We start from the raw sequence: 27,392 nt of genomic DNA on the forward strand, positions 1-27,392 counted from the left end.
ACTCCTTCTGTCCTTGATCATTCCAGAGCAGTTTGTCTACCAGTGAGTCTGCCCCAGTCTGGAGAAGCAAAATAAAATATATCTTCTCAGGGAGCCGATCAAATGCATGTACCTGTTGCCAAGAAATTCCTACATTTTGCTGACCTGCCTGCCTAGCAGATTACCTTCTGGTCAACTGGTTGGCTGTCCGAAGAGTGGATGGTTTACTAACTGCCTAACTGTGGCAGCAGCATACCCTGCAAATTGGCCTTCAGATTGGCTGAGGAATTACTTTGTGTGTTGTACACAGGATCAAGTGAAAGTGTGCTGCATTTTAGGTTTACTTGAGTATCTCACTCCTGTGACTTCATGCATGGTTAGCACTTTGCCAATTTAATATAAACTGGCTCCCTCCTTATGAAACACTTGCTGAATACATGAAGATGGACTCCATGCTGAATGAACCAAGGGCATCTGAGATATACCAGTGGTGCCACAGATCGTGCAAATCCACTGCAACATGCAAGATGCGAGCAGTTTTTATGTGCACGTGCTCTAAGTTCAGTGAGAAGACACCAGACTTATCACCACCATACACACAGACAGAATGATCAAAACCCCCCAAAAAACGGAGTAAGACTTCTCATCAAACTACTAAGTACAAAAACATCTTACTTTCCTCACACATTCATTTTCTATTCCTGTTGATTTTACAGAGAGTAGCTGTATTGGATCACACCATTGGTCAATCTGGCCTCATATCCTCTCCCTGGCAGTAGCCAAAAACTGAAGATTAGAGATGATGAGTGAGAGAACAAGTTTACAAGATGCATTTGCTGAGTACTCACCTAGCTTCTGGCAAGTTATACTCTGGGGAGTTCCTTGCCCAGTAGAAGTTTAATAATTTATTATTTAAAATGTGTTTAAAAAAGAATCTGTAACATCCTTTGCAAGGAATTCTGAAGCTTAATTTCACATTTCATTAAGAATCACTCCCTTTCAACATCCCTTGACAGCCTTTAAGAAATCCACGTAGTCTATATTAAATGCATCCCCCTTAACCATATGTTTGTTGATACCTTCAAAGAACTCCAGTAGGTCACGAGGCATGACTTCCCCTTAAAAAAAAAAACCAAACATATTCACTCATCTCTGGTAAATTCCAGGTATCTGGGAAGCAACTAACCCAATCACCAAGCAGCTCCCTGCTAGTGCTCATACAACTGCAAGGAGCAGAGGTTAGATCCTTAGAGCCAAGGTGGTGCTCAAGGGTTAGAGTCAGCGTAAAGGTACTCCACTTATAGGGTAACCAAACCTTGGGCAACACCTAAGGCTGGATTATACCTTCAGTGGTGATTAACTGCAACTAAAGCCCTGCAGATTTGCCAGGCTACCCATCAGCAAAGGTAGGGTCATGGGAGGCTACAAGACTCATGCCCCTGCAGTTGCACCTCTGGCAGGCTCAGGTCAACCAGAGGATGGGGGAGCTGGGAGGCAGCCCCACTGCGCTCAGCTTGGGGCGTGCTGCTCGTGCAAGAGGTACTGCTTTTCTCAGCAGCCTGCAGTGCAGATCTCACAAGGGCTGTCCAGTTTACCAAACTGCTCTATGCACGCACAAGCAGTAAATTTGAGATCATGTCTCCAAAGATTATTAGATTTCTGTCAGCTTCTTACATCAAAGTACATATGTCTTCGGACTCAAGGACTGACTTCCTACTTTTATTGTCTTGAGTAACTAAAAACTTCAAGTGCACTTTCTGTGACTTTTTTTTCTTACTTTACTAAAAAAAATCCAAAAAACAAATTCCAAACAAGAACTGTGTATATGCAGGATTATGTTTTTGGAGTCCAGTCATAAAAAAATAATATTATACATACAGAGAAACCTAATTTTTTTATTGTAAGAATACCTCATATTTCATGTTCTCATATTCTGAAATGAGAATGGTACATTTACCTTTTTTTTAAGCAGAAAACATAGCAATCTTATTTCTATTGAGATTTTTTTCTCACAGAGCTGCTTTATATGTAATATGTGTTATTCATAGAGAAAAAATATTGTATTCAGTTATTACCTGAATGAGAGAAGTTTAGATAGCTTGATAACAATGTACATACAAGAACTCTTTAAACCCGTGAATTATTATTTGGAATATGAACATGTCTCAGACTGACAACAGTGTCTGAGAACAAGAGTATATATGACATTTGAAACAGAATTATGATAACTGAGAATTTATTTCAATTATGTATTTATAATGACAATTTTATTTAGGAATTACTATTCTGAACATAAACTGTCTACAAATCATTCTTAAAGACATAAAATTTTCTTAATTATTTCATCAAGCTGTTTAAACTTGGAAATATATAAACTATTGTCTTCCTTGCTAGTTCAAATTACTTGAGATTGCTAATAAATGCCTCCTTTCAGCTATTTTGTGTTACTTTTATGTTCAGGATTCTGTGCTTATATAAATGGCATGTAATAGCGATTATTGTTACCTTGGAATATGCAGCACCATGCTTGTGTTTCTCCCTGTTTTAAAAGGAAACATGCAACATCTTTGACATTGATATGTAGATGTTATAACAAGAATATACCTGCATACCTGTTGGGAGGTTCTGATGCAAATGACTGCATTACAAAATGTTTAATGCATTGTTTTAAAGATATTACATAGTGATGTCAAAGTTTATGCAATACAGTGGGGTTAGTGTGATTGTCATAAAAAAACCCAGTAAGGTGTTTTTTCTGATGATGGATTAAAGGTGAGAAATTTCTGCAGGTTGAGGAAAGAGAACTCTGTTATGTAGGGTTTTGCACATTTGTGTATTTTTAAGAGCAAAATTCATTAGCTTTTATGTCAATGCAGTTATTTGTGTGTAGTTACACTTGTGTGGAAGACATAGCTTAAAGGTAAAATGCATGCATGAATATAGAGATAGACAGTATGTTTTAAATATACAATTGCACACATCATAGCTATATCCTTTCCACTGTTCTGTTGTGCAGCTCCACTGACCTCAGTGCTTGAGGGACCAGTTAGGACCATACAGGAATTGAGATGCCTCCATCTGAAGAGGTGCATTAATAGAGAGGTGGGGTATGTTTGAGAAAGCACTCAAAAATTAGCAGGTCCTAGGTGGGAGAAGAGCAACATTTGTCTTACTCATCCTGATCTATGCAAAAATAACCAGGAGGCACCTTGCATCTCAGCTCTGTCTTTGCAGTTTAGCCTCTGAGAAGAGATGCAGAGCATGCAGGCTGAGATCATAACTCTTTTAAGATGTGGCATTTTATAATCTTCAGAAAAACATTAATTGCTATATTTCTCCTGGAGAATGGGTTTTTCTTGTGTCCTATAAGGTCTTGTTTCACTGTTTGGAGGAAGGGAAAATCATCTGTCTCTGGGCAACCATCTCTAAAAACCAAAATCGATACAGCACCCGAGGATACGTTTCTGAGCCTGAGTTGCTTGGTGGAGCACCAAAGAAGGTGTGGGATGTTCAGTAACTTTAGACAGCTAAGCTGTGTGCTCTACATCTGTTACAGTTAGAATAATTAATTCTAAGACCAGCCAAATTCTCTCATGTCAGCCAGAGCCAATTAATTAATTATCAAAACAGCCTTTCTTCCTCAAGATTTTATTCATTCAGTTAAAGCGGTAATTTTGGGGAGGATGTTTGGGAGAAGAGCAACTTGCATCACATGAGCAGTTGCAAACCCAGTCACAAGATATATGACCACCCATGGCATGAGTAGTTAACACCACAAATACTTTGTGATCATGATCATTAATGAAGCATCGAAAATTCTGATTTATGGCACAGTTAGCATGATGAGTCAGCAAATTACTGTCATTGATGTGGGTTCCTCAAATGATAACAAGTATATTTTAGGCTGAAAAACCGCAATGCATAAATGCATTTGTTTTCATTAATCCTTTTCCATAAGGTTATCATCACAGAATTATTCTGTGCAAGCAGAATCACATTTTTAGAAAACTATTATGAAGTTAATCCATATGATTTATTTTGCTGACATTTTTAAACTTCCTTTTTGACCACATTTTATTAATCCTTATTTTCTGAACAGGATATATAAGGAACTAGTAGATCTGAAGTGCACACATCTGAATTTGTCAGGACCCTTTCGTAGCCATGCTAGGATAGTATCCTCTAGATGGCTTTCAAGGAGTTGCTATGTCTGGAGGATACATTTTTTTTCTTATATCAAAGATTCCCTTAGAAGTTGCTGTGTTTCAGGGGGCGGTTTGCATGGGTTTCACCATGTGTTTGAATACAGAGGGACTTGAGATGATTGCCTGTTGCAGAATATTGTAAGATGAATGTGACAGAACCAGAGATCATTGCAAGTTACTGAGAATCATAGTATCATAGAATACCAGGTTGGAAGTGACTTTAAGAATCATCTGGTCCAACCTTTCTTGGCAAAAGCCCTGTCTAGAAAAGATGGCCCAGCATTCCGTACAGCTGAATCTTAAAAATGTCCAGTGCTGGAGAGTCCACTTCTTCCCTGTGGAGGTTATTCCAATGTATGATTTTACTCATTGTGAAAATTTTTCCTCTTGTGTCCAGTCAGAATCTCCCCAGGAGTAACATGTACCCATAACCCCTTGCCTTTTCCATGTCACTCCTTGTGAAAAGGGAGTCTCCATCTTCTTACAGGGAGATACGGATCTGAATTAGGGGATCCTTCTGTTTGGTTTTCTTTCTTTGTTTGTCAAAGAACTTTAAGTATCCTGCGTGAACACACTAATTTCTTAATCTTTCCAATCAGACTCACAATTGAATCACAAAACAAAGCGTGATATGGGACAAAGAGAATTATTTAAAATACTTAAGGAAGATTTGAAATAGGACAGTTTACTTTAAAGAGGCTGAACAGTGTTTTGCTCATGAGAGCATTATTTTGTGGGTTATTCCAATGTGACAATATTGCTTGTAAGCAATAGGGCAATACCAATGTCTAACCTTAATGGTGCTTAACACCCACATATACCTAAATCAGCTGTAAAAGTTGTCTAAATTCTCAAGTTCTGCTTTTGTGCATGCTCTGGGTTGCCTCTGTTTTCACAGAATTAGGGAGCTTGAACACGAAGCATAATTTAACTCTAAATCTCATCCTGAGGATCAGGCTCTTAAATGTTAGACCCTGAAGGACTCAGCTCCACATCACTAATGTACTGTGTGGATATGAGCCATTTTTTCTTACAAGCAACTACGTAAGCTGAATAGCTGGGTGTTTTCTCTCTGTAAAATTTCTGTAGTAAAGGAGACTATTTGTGGATAGATAAAAGCTTATTCTAGAGGAGAACTCTATGTAACAAACTTGCCTTTCTGCTTGGGACAGAATTAAACAGAAGGCTCTCTAATCAGATAATACTAATCAGACAATACTTCTGAATTTCTAAGTGTGAATCTAGTCCATTATTTTCTCTCTGACAATAATCAACAAGGGACTCAGATGGAAGAAAATCGGGAAAGTATCACACTTCTCCTTATGTACTCTTCCAGCTTCCAGCAGTGTTCAGTAGCATGTTAGTTAATAAGGCATGTTTTCCCTGTTTGTTGCCTGAATGTCTGTCAACTTCCTAACTTTTTGGAGGCCATAGTATTTTAATGGTCCTCTTTAGAAAATTACAAATGCAAACTCTGCACGTGCCAGCAGGTCACTTAGATTTTGTCCCGCAGACAAGAGGTTGCAAAGGGAAGGACAGCAAAACCTTCCTGCTCTTTGTTTGTGTAGGAAACTCTGTTGGTGTCCTGATTTGGCATACAGATAGCAGATGAAGAACAGACTTGGAAAAAAACCTACAAAGGCAGAGTTCAACATGCAGAATGTTGAAGAATACAAAAACTGGTTAAGACAGTGCCAAGAAAGAGAACAGAAATACCAAAGGGTCATGATGGAGGAGCTCTGAGAATTCAGAGGCTCTTTCTAAGAGGGCAGTCATCAGATAATTAATTTACTGGAAATAAAATACAGGATCCTTAAGCTAAGTGATGCACTGATCTGAAAGCGTGAATGTTCACGTTTCTTTCTCACCTGTATCTCTGTTAGGAAATTGCCTATCAGTGCATAAGCATGGATATGTGTAGTAAGTATAAAGCCACAAGTTTCAAGGCATGAGCTAACTAGTAGCTAGTTAGCTAGTTAGCTAGTTGAAGAAGCTTTCCATTTGAAAGGTTATTCCATAATTGCCCAAGATTCCACAAACCTTCCTTTGAAACATCTTTTACTGCCCATCGTCTGATCTAATTTCTAGGATGCTCTCTTTTATTGGTGTTCTGATTTTTATACAGGTCAGAAAGATGAGAACTTTTTAGCTCCCAGTGGTTCTTTAACTCTGGGTAGTTTTGTCTTTGTGAATAAGAGAGTCTCAATCTTCTTGAAAGAGTAAAACACAAAAAAGACATATTTTTTTAAACACATTTAATATTAGTGTGACATGTTTTCAGAATACATGAGTACGGTAGTCTAGAAAAAGCCACTGCCCCTTCTGAATCTCAGATCCTAGACATAACAGAAGTTGGAGGTGAGAAAGACTATCCATCCATTCCACCTGGCTGCTGTTTGCTTTGATGGTTGATTTGCCTTGATGCCTTCATATGTCCTTGCTTCCATCCCTCACCTTGAGAGCCTATCCTCAGACTCAGTGGTGTGTCATCTAATAGAAGATGAAATGTTCCCTAACTACAGAGTGTGTTTCCCTGATACTTTGTCTATGGTTTCTTGATCATTTGATCATGCTACTTCTACTCATTAATCCTCTCCTTCTGTCAATCACAGAAAGCAGGAGAGAAATACTGCAACTTACCTTTGTAGACTGCATTTATTTGCACATAAGCTGTGTGCATCATATTTCCTTAACCTCACTTCATGAGTCTCCTGTTAATTGTTCTTTTCCAGTTCTTTTTTTCCTTCCGTTATATTTCCAGTACACTTCAGTTCTGTCTCAGTATCTTCTCTGAAGAGTTAATTAGGAAGAGTTAATGCAAATAGTGTCAGTATACAGCTAACTGGCTAACTCAGGTATGTCTATGTGACACTGTGTTGGGTCATATAGATATACTCCACTGAAAAACCACTCTATTTATGATGTTGACATATCTCAAATTATTCTTGTGTTGCCCTAGAGGACACCTTTAAAGAAGATCCATTGCAGATTTTGTACTAAGCTTTTGTGCTAATAGTAGTGATGTGTAGGGGATGCATTTGATCTACAGGCAGCCATCTCAAAGTTCAGCATCTAGACAGACAGCTCCAGCATGCAAGCTGTGCTAAGATGGTGTCTATAACAGGTATGATAAATTGCCCTTTGGAGTTGTCTGTCTACCTCTAACTAGATGGAATCAAGACAACTTGTGAAAAGTAAAACCCAGCTTATAAATTATTTGAGTCAAGTAAAACAAATTCCATCCTACTTGTCTCGAAATTGAACACAATCAAGTACAAACCATTGACTTACTGGTCTTCTAGAAGTGTTTCATTGTCTGTATGCCAGAATTTAAAAGGGTGTGCTTTTCTCTGCATAGGTCTACATATTAAAGATTTAAAAGATACTTGACCCTGTGTAAAACAGAGGTAAACTAAACCATAGTTCATTGTTTTCTAATGATCCTTTGTAATGAACAGATGAGAACATACCTTTGAAATCTTTTTAGCAAATATATAATCTATAATTTATAATATATCATATATTTCGTAACGTCACTGGGATAATTCATTTATGAGGGCATATTTCTATAGCAACACTATGATTTATAAAGTGCTTTGTCAAAATCACCATTTGTGAAAAATTGTTTGAAGATGTACATTTTAAGTCAGTATCAGGTGTGTCTCCATGCACTCACACATATTCACTCAAAATGTTGAAGTACAGTAGCTCTGACATTCTCCACATACGCCAACAAACACAGCTTTTACAGAAGGTTCACAGAAAATGTTAAAATAAAATATTCATTATTTTCTTGCTAAAAGACAAACCTCTTTCAGAGCTGTAAAGTACTGTTTGACAGAAAATGACCTACAATTTGATGTAGTCTTGTATTTTGATATAAACAAGAGCAGGAAAGATTTGCTGAAATGAGTGTACATTTTAGGTATTTCTTTGTCATATCACAGGATGAGCAGCAATTAACGGAGTGAAAAGATTGCAGATTTCCTAGTGCTTTTAACCTGCTTATTTCATTTTCAAACTTCTGAGATCAATTTAGCAGCAGGAAGTTCTGCAGAGCAATTTAGTTCCAGTTGACCCTGGAGGGATTGTTGCTGAATGAGACTTACTTACAGCTCTGTTTCCATAATGACACCTTGCCACAATAAATAACAGCTTCTTAACCTCAAGTTGTATTTCCGATAAATTTATAGCAACTCCTAGGTTACATTAGGAGGTTGAAAACAAGGTTCTCCAGAGAAATGTGCCGCCACAGGTTGTCCCCACATCATAGGGCACATAGCAGTGCTGGCACAATATTTATAACTTACATACCACATTGGCCAGAACACAATTTTTGTCATGATGATTAACATCATTATAGTGATGTTAATATACTGAATCTGCTGATAAACCAATTTTTCCAACCTCCTTCTCTTTTAGCACAGGTTTCCTAAAAAGGAAACCCTATAAGCCACTCTGTCTTCATTATCAAGAGGAATCCTGCATGTCAGGAATCACTCCCCAGGAGAGCATGAACACCAGTTTCAAATGGTGCATGCCACTGGGTGACAATCATTAGTGGCTTGCCACAATGTCTGAGTCAGGAGGAAGAGTGAACAGTACAACACATTACATTTGAGCTTGTGAAAGCAGCAAATCTGCTGGTTAACAACATAATGTTCTGTTATTTCTGTTGTAGGTACCACACTAGGGTTTATAATTGTTATAAAAATGGTGATAGGGAGGGAAGTGATTTCCCTGGGGAGCCTCTTGCACCCCTCCCTGTGCCTTCAAATAGTCTGTTACTCAATACAGAACAAGTTGGCTGGAAGAAGCAAATTAAGTGAAGAACTTTTTTTTTCTCAGTTACCATGTTCTTGCTGTGCCATTCAGCCACATATGTTATTGCTACTTGATGTGAGCTGATATGCCAGTGTCACACAACCATAGTGTTGTCTTCTACCAAACAAGGACAGAGGAGCTCTGATTTTGGGGAAGCTGTTCCCTCAGGAATCACAGTGGCCTGTTAGGTCTTTAAGCCACTTACTGTCTCCTGCTGCTCCAGCAATAAAATAGAATGGAAGGGAGCCAAGAATCTGCTTATTCTGATGCAAATCCCTGTGATTGCCAGAGGGCGTTGATTTGACACGATTTCCATTTATATGACAGGCAACCTTTTTCAGCTTTGCAGATTGCTTTTGCTTGCTGAAATCATACCCTTTCATGAAGTTTGTTGATCTGAATTTTTTCCACTTGATTCAGAAATACAGGTCATGTAACTTCTTAAAACAGACATGTATGTAAAACACAGGTGCTTTTCTATAGCCACTGTTATTCAAAGAAACATGTTATTAAAATATTTTAAACTGCTCACTGTATTATAAATTATGCCAAATATCTCAGATACTTTTTAACTTTAAGGGTTTTGCACGTTCAACTCATCAGAGAAACAGAACATCCACACAGGCTGACTGACAGCTGATAGGCTTTATTTTATACAATTGTTTTTCAGTATCTTCTGCTATAATCCATTTTGAAGAATTGAGGACTGAGCAGGTCCTGTTATAAGTGGAGATCTAGGACTGCCTCTGTCTCAAGCTTGCAAAATACTGAATGGCAGCACAATCTGTAAGTGAGAGAAAAGCTGTAGTGTTGCAAAATTTTACAACTATACATGTTGCATAATTACATCTACATAAGATCAGCAATAGAAAAGAGAGAAATTAAGCAGCAAGTAAGGAACAATTGCATTATGGAACATAGTAGGAAAAAATATGTTGAATCTGTTTAGCCTGGAGGAGATTTGAGGGTTGCATCTCTCATGACCTTTAGCCCACAACACTGTAGTGGATTCCATTTTTTAATAACAGTATGAGGTTCACATGGCTTCCACCCACCATTTCTGAGCAAGCAAAGAAAAACCTGGAAGGGGAAAGAATTTAAAATGGAAGGAGAGATCATAATTATAGCTTGCTGGAGGCCTCTTTTTCAGTAAATGAAGTGCTTCAAAAGAAGCATACTGTTCTGCTGTCTTTTGAAAGCAAACCTTTAGGGAACTAGTGAAAGAAAATAAAGTTAAACCATTATTTTTCACCCCAAACTTGTTAATTTGTTAGCTCTAATGTCTTGTCAGGAAAACTTCATGCTCAACTTTGCACTCCAAGGTTAGTGCAAGTAATAGTATTTTTGCCAAGCATTATAACTGCAAATTTACCACTGAAGTGATTAGGAGGATGAGAGACGCTATTATGTGAAGAATCAAGTATCTTATCTAGTCCCTATACTAATTGGAAGTAGTCTTGTATGGTAGGAAAAACAATTCTTACTCAATTCAGTGTAAACCCAAAGATGTTTCATCCATACAGACAGCTTTAATAAACAGAGAAATGGGTTATGAACTGGTTTTTTTTTAATAAAAACTTTATTTATGTTCGTATTTATGCTTCATTTATGGTCTTTTGTATAGACACATACACATTTCTAACACGAAAGTGCTCACATATTGGGAATAATGGAATGTATTGACATTCACAATGTACCTTAAAATAGCTCAGTCAAAAGATTAAAGAAAATCTCTAGAGCACAACCAGAAAAGAATATAAATATAGATCTCCTGAGTCCATATTCTATTCCTCGCTCATAAAATAGTCTCTCTTCCCTTATCCTACAAAGATAGCAACAAAAAATTTAACAGGCAAACACAAAAGAAAAAAAGGATGAAATACATCTCTGCAGGAGGACTAATAATCATATTTCAGGCATGAAGAGCGCTGTAGATGATAGGCAGCACAACTACATCCTTGTCAGTTGTCCAATAATACATGTCATGTATGCTGATAGTAATGGAAGCTGAAGGCTTTTGGCCTTCCTTCCTTGATAAATAGCTCAAATGCTAATAATACTGGAGGCATTATCACTGACCAGGAAATGTTGTTTCATTTCTTCTAGTTCTGTTACTAGAGTAAAATGTCTCCCCTGTTTGTATTGCTTATTACCTTTCTAACAGACTTCCTAGAATCAGAAGTAAAATCAATATTTTTCTTATTGTGAACTGAAATAAGAATTTTTCCAACTATGGGATCATGAATAAAATCTCAGGCTTCATATATTGCTGTGTATAATATAAAATCATACTCAGTGTCCAATAGTATAGAAATTCTAACATAGTTACAGAACCTAGGCTGGCAAAGCACTGTATAAATATAATAGCATTTTCTGGTATAGACAAAGGTTTTACCATCCAGAAAAATGCTTGAAAATTGAACCTCAGTACATCTCTATCATCATGGCTTGGCTTTGCGGACGAAGATTTGGGAAGGGCTTTACCCACGCTTACTGCAAGCGCGCTGATGGCTGAAAAGGCCAATGCGGGATAGGCAAGTCCGGTTGCACAAAGCACAGCGGAAGGTCTCCTTGGGTGCTATAGTCGAGGCACGGTTCTTTCTGCATTGTCTTTTCTCCTCAAGACTGAATCTACGCGTGCTCTCAAAGGAGGCAGCAGCGTTATGTATGGTGTGTCTCCAGATCTCCCGACTGGAGGCCAGGATGGAACACTGATGGTGGTCAATATGGCCAAGGCTGAGGTATTGTTTCAGGGAGTCCTTATATCTCCTCTTTGGAGCTCTTCTCTTGCGGCAGCCGGTGGCGAGTTCACCGTAGAGCACAATCTTAGGGAGGCGGTGATCCGCCATCCTGGAGATGTGCCCTGCCCAGCACAGCTGCGTTTTCAGCAACGTGGCCTCAATACTGGTGACCTCTGCCTGTTCAAGGACAGCAACGTTAGTCACGTAGTCAGTCCAGTGGATGTTTAGGATTGTACGGAGGCAGCGCTGATGGAAGCGTTCGAGGAGTCGCAGGTGGTGGCGGTAGATGACCCATGATTCAGACCCATACAGAAGAGTAGACAGTACAATGGCTCTGTAGACACTGATCTTTGTACTTTTCTTCAGGTGTTTGTAATAAATAATTATAAATACCACATATCTAGGGTTTGACAAAAATTTGGCAGAGTGTTGTTTTAAAAGTGTAGCTATATTTATAAAGAGGAACACAAATCTAGACCACTTTTTAATCTAATATCAGTAGTTTACAAAATAACTTTCTAGTATTACAATGAAGCAAAAGAATAAAACATTTGAAAGTAATTATATGAATACTATATTCTGTTTCATTAATTTCCTATAATTTTTGTCGAATGTGTTTTGGGTTATTAGATAACCATAGCTTTCACAGCGTTAAGCATAGATTACCCTGTGATTTAATTCATGTCATTAACCTATGGTAGAAGCTTGAAAAAGTCCTTTTCTCTTAATGAAGAGGAAACCAGTCTTCTTTAGTTTTCTGACCAACACAGACATGAAACCCAAGTCAACATAAATTAGTCCCCACAGCACTGATATTTCTTCCACTCTTAGCTGTCTTTCCTGTAATGGAAGAAATTGTTCCCCAAGAAGAGGAATGCATGCTCCCTGCAGGATGTTAAAGCAAGTTTCCTCCTCTAACTATATCATGTGAAACTAGGAGAGATCAATTAATGAGTTCTCAAAGAGAAGCAAGGTTGCTGAGTGTGCCTCAGTCACTGTTTTCCCCTAACTGTAGTTGGGAAGTGGCTGAGGTAGGAGAGAAAGAATAAGCAGGGAGGGGGACAGATTCCCTACCCTATTGGGAAACTCCTACTTTCTAAAGAAAGCCCTTTATTTTGGTGAGTATGGTCTCTCCTGTACCTTAAAGCAGGCAGAGGTCTTGAGGAAAGAATAACATGTAATTATGCAATTCAGATTATTATTGGTAATGGTAGAGGTATAGAAATGTCTAACTGAATAAAGCCGCGTTATCCCAAATGGCAGTGTTTTCACAGCCTTCTCATGAGGATGGTATCCAAAGGCGTGAAGCTGCAGTCCCCACAGCAACATGCATACAGTTCAGATGCCCCTTCCATTCCCTCCTCTCCAAATTTGTATCTGCTGACACTTCATTGGCTTTGGCCAAAACAGAAGCAATGTACAGTGGAAGGAGGGAAGAGAACAACAGGGATGCAGCTGTTCTTGTTGTTGGGTGGTAGATTTTTTAAAAAGAAAGCGATTGTACATACTTGGTAGAGCCTGTTCTGCCAACCAGTAAAAAGTTGTTGAATTGTCATGGTTTCTTCTCACCAAAGAAATAAAATTTGAAATGAAATACCAGAGGGATAAAATACTCCATGTAAGACAGACATCGAACTTTTGCCAACATCTGCCTTTGGGTCTGAAGCTTCTTCATAGTGAATAGGTGCCATATCAAAGTTATTCAACCCTGGAAACCAGGGGAGAAATGCTGGCAATTCTTTGCCTACTTTAAATGGCATGAAACAAATAATTAGAAAATTAGAAAATGAACTAAAGGTAAAAAGCTTCAGAAACCCTGTAGATCACATATTTTGAAGTCAGACAATTACAGATAATGAAAGTAAACTTTAGATGAGAAAGTGTCCGGAGAAATGACACTGGAATCCAGTCATCATTTAAAACACGCATTTTCTGTCCTTTGTGTAGCATATGAGAAAAGAGATTCTGAAAAAGAGAAGCTAAAGAGATTTAGAATAAAATAAGGTCACTCTGAACTAAGGTATGAACTTACATTTTTCAATACAAATTTGAAGACAAACTTATCAGACTAAATTAAATGAGGAGCTCACAGCATTGTAGATGAGTCATTGTCATTCAATATCAGTGTCGAGGAAAACATAGAATGCAGGTGGTGCAAAGAATTCTACGTACAATACAGAGATCATCACCAAGCTCAAGAGCCAGAAACTATCCTTCAGCCCAGTACCAATGGCAAGAAAATGCTGCCTTTAAAGTGATTAAAAGCCATGCTGCGCTTCTATGCATTTTTTTTCCAAATGGTTTTGTTGGATAACCAAATTAGAGCTCTCCTGCAGCTACTGGATTTGAAACAACTAATTAAAAGAACTTCCCATTGATTCATCAAAGGAACATTAAAGCAGTCTTTATAAATGGGCAAATAGGATTTGCCTATCTTAGAATTTTCTGGTTAAATAGAACTTTAAGTGGGTAGGATCTTTAGGGTCTAAATAACTTCTCTAGTGAGCAACTGTTACAGGAAGCTGAAATTTCTCCTTAGAAAGTATTGCTTTTAGCTAAAGCTAAAAGCTCTCAGCTAAAGAAATAGAAACTAAACTAGCTGCAGCTTTTAGTTACTTGGTTTTATTTGTTTGTAACAAGGGTTAGAGCTGGGCCAGCCACTAGACAAATGACAGACTCTCTCTCTTATGTGCCCCCATACACACACACTTCCCCCTCTTCCCAAAGAGAGGAATAGAGAAAAGGAATAAGGGAGAGAGAATTGTGGATTGGAAAAGAAAAATGAAACTGCTTTAATGAGAATAATAATGATAAAATTAAATATATATACAATACCAATACCGAACCTAGCCCTGTCACCATCACCACTGATGCTGTGGGCTCTCTTATGTGCCCCCATACACACACACTTCCCCCTCTTCCCAAAGAGAGGAATAGAGAAAAGGAATAAGGGAGAGAGAATTGTGGATTGGAAAAGAAAAATGAAACTGCTTTAATGAGAATAATAATGATAAAATTAAATATATATACAATACCAATACCGAACCTAGCCCTGTCACCATCACCACTGATGCTGTGGGCAGACACTGGGGAAGGTCCAGGGTGGACTCAGCAGCAGATAGGAACAGGATGCAAGAGCTGGATTCCAGAACTGGATTCAGGGATGTATGGATTCGGATTGAAAGTAGAATGGAAAGAGTCCTCCTCGGATGTCACCCATTGAAGAAGAAGAGAGGGAGAGAGACCTTGTGGTCCCTCAGCTTTATACCAAACATGACATCTATGGGATGGAACACCTCGTTGGTCATTGTAGGGTCATCTGTCTTGTCCACTCCTCCCCACAGGTGCAGCCTCTCACTTACAGCACCCCCACCGTGGCACACAGGATTTAGCAGTGACCTTGGTCTGCACAGGAGTGAATGTAAACAAGATCCTTTCTGCACCCCAATCCCTGGCAGTAACTGCAAACATCCAGTGTCATCACTTCTTGAAGCAGACACTGTCTGCAAAAATACGCCATTAACTTCAGAAAGTGCTGTCACTTAGCAGAGACTGAGCCGGAAAGTAAAATCTCTGAACAGAATTAGTTCTGTTCTAACTCAAACTGGGACAGTCTGTTTCTTCGTACAAAAAATTTCTGACTAGAATCCTCTTCCTAAAAGTCATTATTTCCTCTGAGTTGTGAATAGATAACTTCTGTATATCACATATAGGATCATCTTTCTGAACATATGAGAAATGGTCAGTGGTGGCTATTCTGTGGCTTTTTGTTTAAAAGTACACTTTTTTGTTTGCCCTGTACCCTAATACAACATAATTCAGTACAACATAATACAACATAATTCATAGCTTTATGTACACACCTCCACACTTTGATTTAGAGGATGCAGTGGTGGCACTGTGCTACAGGTGTAATGTGAGCCTTGCTGTTTGGGGTTTTCTGTTTCAAGTGCAGGTCAAGCTGCACAGCTGGTTTAGAAGAGGGCTAAAGTCATTTTCTTCCATTAATTTGCTGCTGAGTTTTTTCTCAGGAAGAGGACTTGGGCTATTTCTTATACTGAATTTTGGAGAGGATCTTATGCACCAGGACTGTGTTTTAAGATGAATTTCCTCAAATGCGAGAGTTACTGCAGTGAGCTCAGGCTGAAAGCATGCATAAATAGCTGTATAAATTTAGAAATCTAAACCCAAAGAGAAATGCACAACATGCAGTACATATGAAAAGCTTATAAATGTTAGGTCTTAATTTGAAGTGTAATAGTAGTAACCTATATTTAAAAAGCCTAGAAGGGCCAAGAATGTAATTACATCTACAGTTTAACCTGGTGTTTTCTGTAATCAACCTCAATCGTTTCACAAGGATTTCATTGACCAGTGAACCCCCAAATGCAGTGAGATGAAACCATGATGTGCTGGGGAACGTGGCCCAGCTGATGTCCGTCACCCGTGAGCAGGTGCACAGGGAGTACCAGAGGTATCTGAGAAGTTGCTACAGCTACCTTAGACCTGCCTGTAAATAACACCTCAATACCAGTGAATGGATCAAAACGAAAGATAATTGTGGTGAAAAAAGACCGGGAAGATAGATAAAGGCTAGAGAAGGGGGGCTACCTCCAGCCCTTTGCAATTTGATCAGCCTGCTAGTTTCCCGAGAAAGACAAGTCCCTTACACCCGATCTGCCTACCACACTTAGGTTAAAGAGAAGGGGGTTGTCCTCAGACCCTTCACAACTTGGCCAGCCTGCCAGGCTCACACCAACACCGTCACTGAAACTGAAGACCCTCTTAGTAGCCCGCAGGATCAGAGGATATTGGCCTAACCTATTCAGGGATTCTCATGAGAAGAGACACTGAGGCAAACACCTTAAGTCCTCAATGCTAATTGTTAAGTTCCTGGAAACCTTATATTGGTTATATCAACAACAACAATTTATTATATAGATTCATGACAAAATGCAGATTCGAATGATACCAGTGATAGTGTATTGACTGCAAAAATGGATTTAAACTAATAACCTAAACATATAAACAGTTTGATGTTAGTATTTAAGAGCGCACAACACAAAGTCTTACCCAGTAGGCATCCCTGGTGTGGGAGGGATGGGAGGGGAGAGAAGATAAGCTCAGTCTGTTGACCAATCCCAAAGTTTTAATGATGGTCTTCTTTTCCCCCATTTCCCTGTTTCATTCATCACTTTCTATAATGTTTCTATACTTTATAGGTGGAGCTTGAGTAACTAGTCATACATTCCCATTATCCATTGTTTTCCCACAATAATAAACAAATTTATATGAGCAGTGCCCTGATAGACCCCCTGGATCAGTGTTTAGCAAATACAAATTCATGTTTGCTAGCTTCTGTTTTCTTTTAAACAAATCTGTCTTTGTTCTCTGATTGCAGTAGCTGATTTTGCCCCAGAGAAATATTAGACTGCTCAGTTTAACCCTCGATTTCAAGAGTAAAAATTTCATTTTAACTGAGGGAGTAAATAAATGTACCCAGGGAAAACAATTTGGCTTAGAACATATGAACGCGCTTTTTAAATTTATTTATTTATTTATTTATATTTTGTTCAGTTATTTACACTATACAGTTTAAGGACCTCTTAAAAAAATAGGTTAATTCTTTATTCAGCATAGCAGAAATTCTTTTTTCCTCTCATTTCCTTGCATGTGGTTAAAATGGCCTAAGTACCAATGCAGGACAGTTTCCTGTGTAAGCTCTGTTTTTGTCTGCCCATTACTTTTGATAGGGTTTTTTCATTTAGTGTTACATGTTGCGTGGGTTTTGTTTTCACATCAGAGAGGACTGGACTATTATAATACACAATAGTTATCCACAGGGAGGATTGATGGTGGATGGAAGTTTATTTTCTCTCTCAGATAAATGCACTGTCACAGAGAAAAAGATTGCTATGTGCATGTCTCTGTAGAGTTTCCCTTTTTTCAAAGGAAAACAACCAGGTTTGTTTTCTTTAGTGTTTGTTTGCATTCTAGAATTTATTTATTGTTTTCATTTCTTAAACTTCCTGAAATATTTACAGGAAAGAAAGCTAAGGCATAGAATTTTGTGACTAGAAGCAGATTCTTATTTCATTTTCCTAGGGAGACTCTTTCATTCAAAAGATAAAAACAGAAGTCATAAAAATGTGTTATTTTTAGGATACGGCTCTTTGGAAACTTAGAAGAGGTTAAGTAAGATTGATGATAGAGAAGAATGGAAGAGGTTGTATAATAAATTTATATTTGTTAGTGGGAAAAAAAATAACAAAAGCTGTATACCACTAGAAGGACTTTTTTTTTTTTTAATAGTAGCTAATTTGTTCAGCTTACTTGATTGTTTTCAAGATTGTTGAACAACATGACTGCTTTTGTTGTAACATTTGGGAAACCTGCACAGCAACACTATTAAAAAAGCATTAGTGTCTGGAGAATATTAGATCTTTTTTGACATACTCAACCAGATTAATAAAATAAGCAAAGATAGTTTTCTAGAATGGAATATTTGCCCCATTGTCACAGATAACAGTGAATTTTTTTTTCCAAATGGGCAAAAATCTGTTTCTTAAAATTAGTTAACCCCATAGTGAGATAATTTGACTCTTGGGTGCATCCACCCATGCAGGAATCTTCTAAAAGCTGCTAGAAACAGTTCCTATTTGCCGTACTGCTGCAGACCTGGAATAACAATTACAGCAGGTAGGTTTGGAGGCACCTTTTCCCCTATGGTTTGCCCGTAACCCCATCCCTGCTACTGACTTCCTCTTAACAGGCTGGGTCTTCTGTGCACACAGCCACCCCTGAGATGGGCTAAAATGCCCTTACTGCTGCCAGCCCAGCTAGTAAAATTAGGATTCATTGCATCTGTTTTAAGCTGTGTCACTTTATTTTACCCCACAGAGTAAACTGAGTGTACGTATTACACAGATGAATTATGACATTTAATGAAGATTATCCTGAATGTAGCATTTACTGTCTCTGACATGTGGTTCTGCTCTGGACGCAATGTCCTTGGAGCCAGGCGTGCAACCTTGTTGCATGTAGCTGACAGTGGGGACTGGCACAGGCTCTTCTTTCTATATTTTTGTACACAGCTGTTTTTCAGTATCTGGTCTGCACTTTAACAAAGGAGTTACTAGTATGTACTTGAGACATAAATTCCAAGTTATATGGTTTCCCTGAGAATTGCCATCTGTCATGCTTTTCTGTCTGGAGGTCACTCAAAGTTACCTCGGGTTGGTATCCTAAGACAGTAGGTTGAAAGGATAAACGGTGTGCTTTGTCTTTAACCCTTAGTTATCCTTTTCCCTTTCAGCACCCTCCTTGATAGGTATGGTAAGGAAGGACTGGGCTTCCCAAAACAGCATTGCCCTCTCCTGGCAAGAGCCGGACTTTCCCCATGGAGCAATTCTGGACTACGAGATCAAGTACTATGAGAAAGTAGGTCTCACAGCATCACCCAAAGTCAGATCCTAAAGAGCAATATGTTTCATATTTTTAATATTAAAAAAAATACTTTAAACTTTTCACTTGATCCCAAATATAATGCTGTATAAGTAGATGTTCTATTTGTACTGATTTTTTGTTGTTTTATACATAACTTGTTAATGACTGTCTCGTTTCACTTCGGAAGCAAGTAGAGCAGCAAGGAGGCAGTAGATATACCTTTCCCATAGTAGCTACATTTAAGAACATTTAAGAACATGGATAAATGGACCGTATGCTTGAACATGTTTTGATTTATGGACTGTAAAAACTTCACATTTGAATGACACTGAAACAGTACAAATAAGGTGAATGTCATTGTAATTTTATTTTGCATCATTATTTAGCAATAACCTGTGCTTAAACGATACAGTGCACCAACTTTGTTTAGAGGGTTACAAAAGGTTACAAGAGAGAAACTGCACTACATTCATGTCAAATCTCTGTCATTCTGTCAAAATTACGTGATTTCACACCAAAAGAGGGCAATAACATGCATTACAAGTAAAGGTACAAGGTGCACACACAGCATGTCTTGTGAAAGCATTCTCCCAAAGCACAAAACACATTTTGTCATTTCCAGCTGGCTAAAGAGCCTTGTACCAGTGTAAAATTTAGCACTAATCAGCACCTCCATTCCTAAAGACGTAGACAGGAAATTTTTGGTGTCATACCTTAAACAGCTGACTGCTAAGTGAGTTCTTGCTGTTTCTCTGTTCCCATCTGAAAGTCACAGTAGAACTAATGGTTGTGTGAGAAGACCACGAAGAACAGAAATATAAGCCAAGCCACGAAAGAAAGATTTAAGGATGTTAGACTCTGTAAATACCTGAGAATTTGCTTCCTTGGCTGCACTTCTCTATTGAGATTAGGCAGCTTTAAGGATGTAGAATAAAAGGGTAAACTGGGGAAAATATCCAAACAATTTCAATAGCACAGCTACAGGGAGAACACAGATTGCTTTGAATGTTTGGTAGCCAAAGCAAGGAAATCTTTCCAAAACTAGTTGAAGTCCTTCAGGTTTTGATCCAATACCATAGTAAGCCACATTATGACTTGCTCTGCACTTGTTTTGTTTGTTAATATTAAAATAATAATCAGGCAAATAAACAAGATAAATAGTGATATTTTATTCAACTGAATAGCAACACTTTCAAAGATCCAAAACCATTCATAAAGCTTTTATTTATAAAAATCCTTTACTAATAGATTATCTGCCAGTATCTGACAATACTTGAGTGACATGGCAAATAAGTCTCTTCAGAGGACTACACATTAATTAGTCTTGTCCGTTGTGCAGCAAGACTACACACCCAGGCTTCACGGCCCTTTGGTATATACAGTTTTAACCACTCCTGTCTGTTTCTACCAAAAAAGAACCATTTTCTGGTTTTACTTTTTATAAAGCATAAGGAGTGTCTTCTACTTATAAACTTGTCTTCCTTCTTAGGTGTGGGGATATAAATGCACTGCTGGCATCTTCCGGTATTGTTGCACAGGCTCTATTTTCTGCCTAAGTCACTAACTGAACTAAATGCTTAGCTTTTGAATATACTTTTTGTTAGTAAGTTAGAACAGGCAAGCTCTCTGGCAAGGGTATGTAATAGGCAGAATGACATACAAACAAGCCGGCAACACAGTAAGAAGACCACTTATTTGAGCGCAGGAATAGGTATTTGACAAATCTTCAAGAACTCTCTTGGAGACCAGATTCTAGAGCAGAGAGATGAGTAATCTAGTACTGTAAGTCAGTCTGCTGATTTGGAGTATCAAATTAGAAAATGAGATTTTATACGACTTTAATTGTATTTAAATAGTGCTGAAGAAATGTACATTATAACACTGGGTAAGTATAGTGACCAAATGCAAATGGGATTTGTACATTGGGAAAAAAAGGGACAGTTACTACCTCAAAGCCAGAAAATCTTAATGTGCACAATTAATTCAATTATTAACAGTTTCGATTAATTCATTCTTCTTCATCTTGGAACTCTATGTATTAAGTAGCATAGTTTGTGTAATGTCAGGGATAGATTTAGCAAGTGAAAATGTAAACATTCAGGCTTCTCACTAACCCTCAAAGAGGGAAATATCGGCATTCATGTTCTCAGCAGCAGTAAAAAAGTAAGGATGATGTTGTATACCCACAAAAAATGTCATAAAAGTAAATTAGTTTTCTACTGGTTTTAGTGTGAATTTATGTTAAGGGTCGAGGGGCCGAGGCAGATAATCCCTCGAATTTCCTTAACGATTCTCCTCTGTCTTATTAAAGACAGAAGGAGTTTAGGGGAGAAAAGAAGAAATTCACACCTCGGTCTGCTTTAGAGAAACTGAACCAAACTTTTAATAGACAATAAATTCGTACATCTATACTCTACTATATATAAGCACAAACCCAGAAAAGAGAAAAAGGGGAAAAAAATGAAGAAGAAACGATTTACACAAACTGTTCTTTTCGAGGTCAGTTCTCGGTAGGCAGCCAGTTCTTTGGCAGGCAGCCAACAGCGATAAGGTAGGAGTGAAGCCTTCTGCGGCCAGCGCAGCGGAGAAGAGTAAAAGTAGGATCCTGGCGAGACGGGAGTGCGGGGGAAGCCCCACGAGCACTGCAGATTATCCAGCAGGAGAGCTCTCGGCCCGAAACAGCTGAGAGAGTTCGGATATTCTCACCCGATTCAGACGGGACTCCCGGCAGTAATAATTCAGAGTCTGTGGTTCCTCAGGCGATCCAGGGGTACAGGCCTGCTCTCGGCCTGGTCTCGGCCTGGTCTCCGGGCCTCAGGCCTTCGGCCTAGCTCGGCAGCCAGCAGTCTGGTGGGAGTCTTTCCTTCGTGAAGTCCAGAAGTCCGAGAGAGAGATCCGCCCTCTGCCTGCCACTTTTAAAGGCTTCCGACGCAACGTTCCACCTGACTCTCTTAACCAATTAAATGCGGAATTATCGTATTTGCATGGAATAATTCTATTTGTCCATTACCCAAAACAAGGAAGTTTTAGCTCAAACCAGGACAATTTACCACAGACGGCCCTCTACAGGAGAGTTAAAAATGCAGCTAAAGTTCAAGAACATGTTAAGTATGAAAAGCTCAGAAATTTTATTAACGTCTTAAGGAGTCAAGAAAAAGGCAGAAAACGGTACTATTATGTAGTAATAAACACGCTAACTGCTAAAATGAAACCGCTTTTTCAGTGCTGTTGTTATCCCTTTTTACCTGTCACTTGTGTTTAGAAAAGAGATTTTGTTCTAATACACAGTATAAGAAATGTGATGTCTCCATCAAATACAAATATTCAATCCCCCAAATTCAACTAATTGTATCAGTTTCTTAACTTTGTGAAACTCTGAAGAGCTCTGCAGGACTTTAAAGTTTTGCAAGCACGAACCGCTGTTTCAGATGATTCCTTATTGATATTTTCAAAGTTGACAAGATGGCACTGGGAAGCACATTAGGGAGGCATGCTTGATTTTAATTATAACCAGTAGGAATTCTGCAGCTCATAAGTGGAAATCATATCTTGTCATGTGCTCCCAAGGTTTCATGAAAGATATGTAGACTTACAGAAACCAAGTAGCTTTCTAATAAACTGCTATAAGCACTCCACAAAATGGAGCAGTTTCGAACAATTTCACAAGCCAGACAAATTAGTGGTGGTGAACCCAGGACATCAAGATGCATCTTTCTGTGCATATCCAGAACAATCAGAACAACGGAAAGACGCTAGAGTGTGCTAAATGTACAAGAAACTTACATCTGGACTCTTGTACAAGACAAATTGCAAACAGAGAAATATCAAAAGATCAATCCCTTTCTGTGAAAATTTTTCACATTTTCTGAGAAAGATGCTACTAAGTAATAATAAGGAAATAGAGACGGAGAGTTGTACAAGGCTATCAATATGATACAAGTATGGAACCCATACATTAATTTAGCAATGTAATAGGGCTGTTCGGTATCTGCTTTAAAGCACCTTCTTCCACATGACCTTCATTTCTTCGATGATTTGCTACAAAATACTCAGAATCATAATTTAACAAATTGTTGTTTGGCTTTCTATCTGTCTTTAAAAATGACAATCTTGAGAAAACAGCAAAACTTCGTTCTGAGCCAGTTCTGTATGAATTGTGCAGATTTTTAGTTTCTTATTAGGAATAGACTGGTACATATTTATGTGGTTGGCTGACAAGAGGTCACTGTGTTCTGCAGCTATTTAGCCAAAAATGCAGTGAAAATAAGCTAACCTAGGACATAATTAGAGAGCTGACTTGACCCTTGAGGAGAACAAAATTCCTAGACATTCAGTGCAATGTGCTATGAGTTTCTGTTGTAGTAAAGAGAAAAAGTTTTCTATTGATTGAATAGTTATGTGATATAACCAGAGAGAGAATATCATGATCCTGAAATAATACTGTATGTTGAGGCCTGGTAGCTGAAATATTTTATGTCTGGTAGATTATGAATCATTCTGAAAACTCTACGGTTAGCAACTTTTGGCACCTTAGACAATAAGTGAGTCTTTACAGCAACACACAAAGAATCCTTTAGGTGTTTGTCCTTAGAGATCTTTCTTTATAGACCTTCTTTGGAGTCTTCATAGATACTAAACATTTCCAAATCATCTCTGAGACAGGTTTTCTGCCTTATTCTGCAGTCTGTTATCTATCCATTCCATTTTGTAATCCTTTAATATCTTCCACAAATAGCTCAGTACTTTTAAAAGAAAAAGCAGTATTGGCTTTCCTTTTAAAAATCAAACTCTAGATATCAATATAATCTTGGTTTCCTTGTTAATAGTAATAAACTTTTCTTTTATAACTTTCCTTTTCTTTTACAACTGTTACTCAGACACTGACAAAAGCTTGTACTTTCTGAAAGATTCCAGGACTCTGTAATCTGTTTACTTTTGCCAAAAAGTCACTTGTTTGAGTCAGATGGAGGAATGGGATAAGGTATGTCTTTGTTACAGCCTTGTAATGACTCTGAGTCCTTCTGTAGGAATTCTCTCACAGGAAAGGAAACACAGTACGCAGTGGATATAAACCATAGAAGCTGCACTTCAGGTTGTGCAGTTGAACTGGAAAATGCTTATTCCTCCCCTTTTCTGCACAAATCCTTAATCATCAAAAATGAATGCGCCTTGAGAGCTGTATTAAGTACACCGAGCAGTATACATATCAGAAACGGTATTAAGTTTGTTCTCCTATACGGCCCAGATACACCAGCTGAACTATATTTTCTGTTTCATACAAGATAATGTGTAATTAGCTGAGGAAGCCTGTCTGTAGGGAAGAGATTTTAATGGGATATATCCAAGCAATATCCCAAGGCATTGCAATGACATCTCCAAATAGAGAATATCTTTTGGATCATGGTGTAGGATAAAGGAGACGGCTGATGCTTCTTCACTTTCTTGTCTTTTGATGAAATTTAAAGCCAAATCCCTTTGACAAAGTATTTCATTTTGTTGGCAGACTCAATTTGCAACTCGCAGTCAGTTTTCGTACAAAAACTTTAACCCACCTCCATATGACAGTGAGTGGACAGGATATGTAGGACATCAGATATGACATATATATTATTAAGAGTTGAATTAATAACTGAAAGAGAGAAAACAACTTAGCAGTAGAGGCAAGGGGAAATTAGTTTTCCAATGAGATTTTTTTAAAAAGATGAAGAGTCGATGACGCAGAAAGATAGAGGAAAGTACCAGACTTAAAGAATTAGAAAGCAATATGGCCTTGTTAATTTTTCTATCATCTACAGCTGTATTGACTTAACTTGTATGAGAAATTATGCTCCTTCTTAAAATCTAATATTAAAGCAAACACGGTTATTTCTATGCATATTTATTAATATAAATTAAAATGAGTCATCCTGCATTTGAGTAATAAAATACATAAGAGACCTTAGGGTAAATCACTTGATAGGAATAATGTGAATATTTAAGACTATCAATGTGCAATGTTTTGAATGACAGAATTATTTTTACAAAAGTTAACATGAAAAATTATAAACAAGTAATTTTGTCTTTCAGAATTGTTTGTCTACAGTAGTATTCTGTAGTTTAAAGCAAATCTATCTGTCTAGAAATATGTGCACCATATTATGTCAAAGCCATAGAAGTGTATATGTATGATAAATTACATACTCTGCACTTTGACAGCAAAAAGATGTGGCACTCAGTGCATGTACAGAGGTCTAAACTGATATCCTTGCCATTTTTTTTCCACACTTTTTGAGTGGAACGAATAGTCTCATGCTATGCTCAGTACCACGCTGAGAACTAGTACATCAGTCTGGGAGCCCTGGGAGTGACCAAACTCACTTTCATGCACATGCCCAAGTTGTTTCATTCCAGCTATTATTCCCATGTGAACTGTAAGTGTAAAGGTGTGTGACTCATCCCAGTTTAGGACAGCAGATATTTCTCTGTGTCTTCTCCAGCCTAGGAGATATTTCATTATGATCTTCTCAGATTAATTCAGGTCTGCTCAGGCAGAATCTGACTCTACTTGTATCAGCTGGAATCTAACCTCAATGAACAGAAGCTATAGATGTTCTCGTTAGACCAGGTACAGACATTTCTCATACGAAGCCACATCATGTAGATCAGACAATCCTCTGAATTTCTGGCTGATATTCTGGAAAGGTGGAGTAGAATTAGTCATGTCTCTTCTACAGTCCTATGCCTTTCTGACGGGTCCGTATGACATATGTGTGGTTAGTTGACCCTCAAAGCCCCTACTACGTAAATAGCTAAACTGCCCCAGTCTTTCCACCTTTTTAATTAAAATTTTGCATAGTTTCACTGAGTTAGAAGGATCATATCTTCTCAGACACAGCTATATTACAACTTCCCTATTTCCCTTAAGTGCCAGCTATTACTTTCTTGGTTCAGATTTTGCTTTTTTGTTAGATTTCTAAATCATGGAGAATAACACATGCACAAGCTCAAATCCACATGAGGCTGAAGGGAGCCTGCAGACTGTGTGACATGATTCATGAGCAGGCGTAGCTCATTTGGTGCTGTTGTGGCTGTTTTGTTCACATGTACTCTTTCTTTCTCCAGGCATATTCTTCTATTGTTGCTATACCTACCATAGCATGCTTGATAACCTTGCAAGCTTCCTGACTAAATGTTAAAGGTGACATCAGTGACAAAACTGGGGAACAGGAAAAAGCTTATAACAATAGGGATGAGCATATGAGCATTTCAGGTGCCTGGCCAGTCAGTGGGTATACTCAGTATAAAACAGTGAGCACTGTGCCGTCAGTGTAGAATGATCAGCTGGGCGATTTTTCGCCTCATGCTAATCATTCTCTTTTGAAACGAACACTTTGCTCCTGCAATATTTTTCAATTATTCAGATTATTTGAGGCATAAGTTAGCAATCTGCTGCCTACAAGGGAGGTGTTTCTGATGTGAAGCCAGAAATGTAGGCCTCGTGCAACAATACGTTTTCAGCACATTCTCATAAAAACAAGAGCATCAAGTAATTTGGGTGTATAAGAGCTTTTGAGTAGTAGTATTAGTATTTGACCATAGCTGCAGGAACAAATCAGCATATCACGGTGAGGTGCCAGGGCTCCAAGGAGTGCCTCTGGCATTCTCGGCCATTCATAGCTCCTGGGAAATGAACCGTGTCTGGTGAATGTTTTTAAAAAATAATCACTACAAATGTGCTTTGGGAGATAATCATTAAAATAAAATCTCCTAGCTTATTTTAGCTTAGTAACTGATGTTAAACAAGCTTCTCAGTTTTCCTATTCTGCTGTTATTAACCTAGTTTCCCAAGGGAAGAACTATAAAAGCCTTAGATGCTAAAAAGAGAAAAAAATAGGTCTCAGAACTGTTGAAAATGAGAGTGAATAATTATGTGACTTTCTGACCAGATATAATTTTTGCCTGCAGGAAAGAACCTAAGGACCTTGCAGCAGCCATTATTAATGACACTGATATAATTGCTATTAGGAGAGAACGAGATCTGGCCTCTATATATCAATTACATGCAGCAAAGGCTTTATCAAAGAAGTTCTGAGCTAGGCCTTCTCCATTAGGTGCCTGGTTTGGTACTCTCTTAATCACTGTCATCAATTATTTAGAGAGAGCTTCTAAACCTTTGTATTTAATAACAAAGTAGCAGACAGGGCTATTACTATTGTCA

The 27,392-nt window shown here is 38.2% G+C and overlaps 1 protein-coding gene across 1 annotated transcript in view; it reads left to right on the plus strand.

Annotated features, from left to right (window-relative positions):
- The window catches only part of EPHA6 (EPH receptor A6), a gene marked incomplete at its 5' end in the record, with an annotated part of 223,512 nt that overhangs the window by 62,481 nt on the left and 133,639 nt on the right, over positions 1 to 27,392 (plus strand). The window contains one exon of the mRNA XM_010136236.1: positions 19,065 to 19,189. Coding sequence (XP_010134538.1) covers positions 19,065 to 19,189 — 125 coding nt within the window. The remainder of the gene's footprint in view (positions 1 to 19,064; positions 19,190 to 27,392) is intronic.

Source organism: Buceros rhinoceros, unplaced genomic scaffold (assembly GCF_000710305.1).
Source record: "Buceros rhinoceros silvestris isolate BGI_N320 unplaced genomic scaffold, ASM71030v1 scaffold405, whole genome shotgun sequence".
In the NCBI taxonomy this organism is placed as follows: Eukaryota; Metazoa; Chordata; class Aves; order Bucerotiformes; family Bucerotidae; genus Buceros; species Buceros rhinoceros.